Raw genomic sequence first — 2,329 nt, 5'->3', positions numbered from 1 at the left:
TAATAGTAGTAATAGCAACAATACTAATTAGTAATGATAATAACAATACTCATAATAGTAGGGATAATAGTAATAGTAGTCATAAGAATACTCATAATAGCAGTAATGATAGCAATAATAGTAATAATACTCATTATAATATTAGTGGTCATGATAATTCTCAATAGTAGTAGTCATAGTACTCATAGCAGTAATGATAGCAATAGTAGTAATAATTCTGAGAATAATAGTGGTCATAACTCATATTAGTAATAATAATAGTCATACTCGTAATAATAGTAATAGTAATAATAATACCAGTAGGAATAATAGCAATAATAGTAGTAGTAATTACAGTAATGGTAGCAATAGTAGTAATACTGAGAGTAATAGTGGTCATAACACTCATATTAAGAATATTAGCAGTAATAATAATAGTAATAATATAATAGTAGTCACAAAATACTCGTAATAGTAGTAATAGTGATGATAGTAGTAGTAATAATAGTAGTAGTAATGATAACAGTAATGATAGCAATAGTAGTAGTAATACTGAGAATACTAGTGGTCATAATACTCGTATTAGTAATAATATAATCATAGTCATAATAACACTCGTAATAGTAGTAATAGAATAGTAGTAATAGTGATAATAATAGTAATACTCAATAATATTAATAGTAGTAATGATAACAGTAATGATAGCAATAGTAGTAATAATACTGAGAATACTAGTGGTCATAATACTCGTATTAGTAATAATATAATAGTCATAATAATACTATTATTAATAATACTCGTAATAGAATAGTAGTAATAGTGATAATAATAGTAATACTCAATAATAATAATAGTAGTAATGATAACAGTAATGATAGCAATAGTAATAATACTGAGAATACTCGTGGTCAGTATACTCGTATTAGTAATAATATAATAATAGTCATAATAATACTAGTAATAGTGATAATAATAGTAATACTCAATAATAATAGTAGTAGTAACGATAACAGTAATGATAGCAGTAGTAGTAATAATACTGAGAATACTCGTGGTCAGAATACTTGTGTTAGTAATAATATAATAATAGTCATAAGAATACTCGTAATAGTAATAGTGATAATAATAGTAATACTCAATAATAATAATAATAGTAGTAGTAACGATAACAGTAATGATAGCAGTAGTAGTAATAATACTGAGAATAGTAGTGGTCATAATTTATTTATTATCATATTGGAACGAATCAGCTGCATTGTATTTACTAATAATATTAGTCACAATAACAGCAATAATGGGAGTGATAATAGCAATAATAATAACAATAGTCCTTCTTTCCGGACCCAGACAGCTCCGAGGTGGAGTGCAGCCCCGGTTCAGAGGCCACCGACCAGCAGAAGCAGTTGATGGAGGACCTCCAGAACCGCTACCGGCAAATGGAGGAGCGCATCACCTGCCCCATCTGCATCGACAACCACATCAAACTGATCTTCCAGTGCGGACACGGCTCGTGCCACGAGTGCAGCGCCGCCCTGGCCGTCTGCCCCATCTGCCGACAGACCATCCGGGAGAGGATACAGATGTTCGTTTGAGGGCCTCCTCGACCTCGTCGCTCCCAGAATGTCGCGTGTGTTCCACGGGAGACCACGACAGTGGGCATCGTTTCAGCGGGCCGAAACTCTCCTTTCTCTCTTGCGAGCCGTGGCGAGGCGGGCCCCGTTGCCTTGGGAGGCGTTGGGGTGGGTTTGTCGTTGTCGTCTTCTTCATCGCCTTATCCCGCTTCGAGAGGGGAGACACGCATTATCTTCACAAGACAGCAATATTTCTTTCCGTTCCATGGAAATAGCAATACTCTCGCGTTGCAAAAGGTGGGGCGGCAAGACTCGGCGTCCCCTGTTTCCAAGGGGGGAAAAGACGACGATGTACACACACACACACACACAGAGCTTTTGTGTTGGGCATCGAAATCCTCGGATTTTACGAGATATTCCTGGAGTAAGCAGAAGGCGGACTCTTGTGTGAGGGCGACAAAGGGGTCGGTGTGTACAAAGGCGGGCGAATGGTGTGCCTTTGAGGTTGCGTAATGAATATTTACCGGCAAAAATATAACATGTCAACAGAAGTATTCTTCTACCTGGTGGTAATGTCTCTTTCTTTCTCCTCTTTGTTTGCTTTTGCCTGAGCCTGTTGGGAAGAGCAAGATCCTCGCTCTGCCTCTTCTCTTTCTCTTCTCCTCCTCTTCCGCTTCTTCTTCCTCCTCTCCTCCCCTTTCCTTCCGTTTCTTTCACTCCTCTTCTCCCCCCCTCTTCGCCTCACCTCTCCTCTTTCTCCTCCCCTCCTCTCTCTTCTT

General features: G+C 37.7%; 1 protein-coding gene across 3 annotated transcripts in view; it reads left to right on the top strand.

Annotated features, from left to right (window-relative positions):
- The window catches only part of MIB2 (MIB E3 ubiquitin protein ligase 2), an 88,127-nt gene extending 86,015 nt beyond the window's left edge, over positions 1-2,112 (top strand). For all 3 annotated transcript variants that reach the window (XM_067472957.1, XM_067472958.1, XM_067472959.1), the window contains one exon: positions 1,327-2,112. In XM_067472957.1, the coding sequence (XP_067329058.1) occupies positions 1,327-1,571 (245 nt within the window). In that variant the 3' untranslated portion in view covers positions 1,572-2,112. The remainder of the gene's footprint in view (positions 1-1,326) is intronic.
- The last annotated feature ends 217 nt before the right edge of the window (positions 2,113-2,329 follow it).

Source organism: Anolis sagrei, chromosome 13, assembly GCF_037176765.1.
Source record: "Anolis sagrei isolate rAnoSag1 chromosome 13, rAnoSag1.mat, whole genome shotgun sequence".
In the NCBI taxonomy this organism is placed as follows: Eukaryota; Metazoa; Chordata; class Lepidosauria; order Squamata; family Dactyloidae; genus Anolis; species Anolis sagrei.
This window is presented reverse-complemented; position numbering and strand designations above follow the sequence as displayed.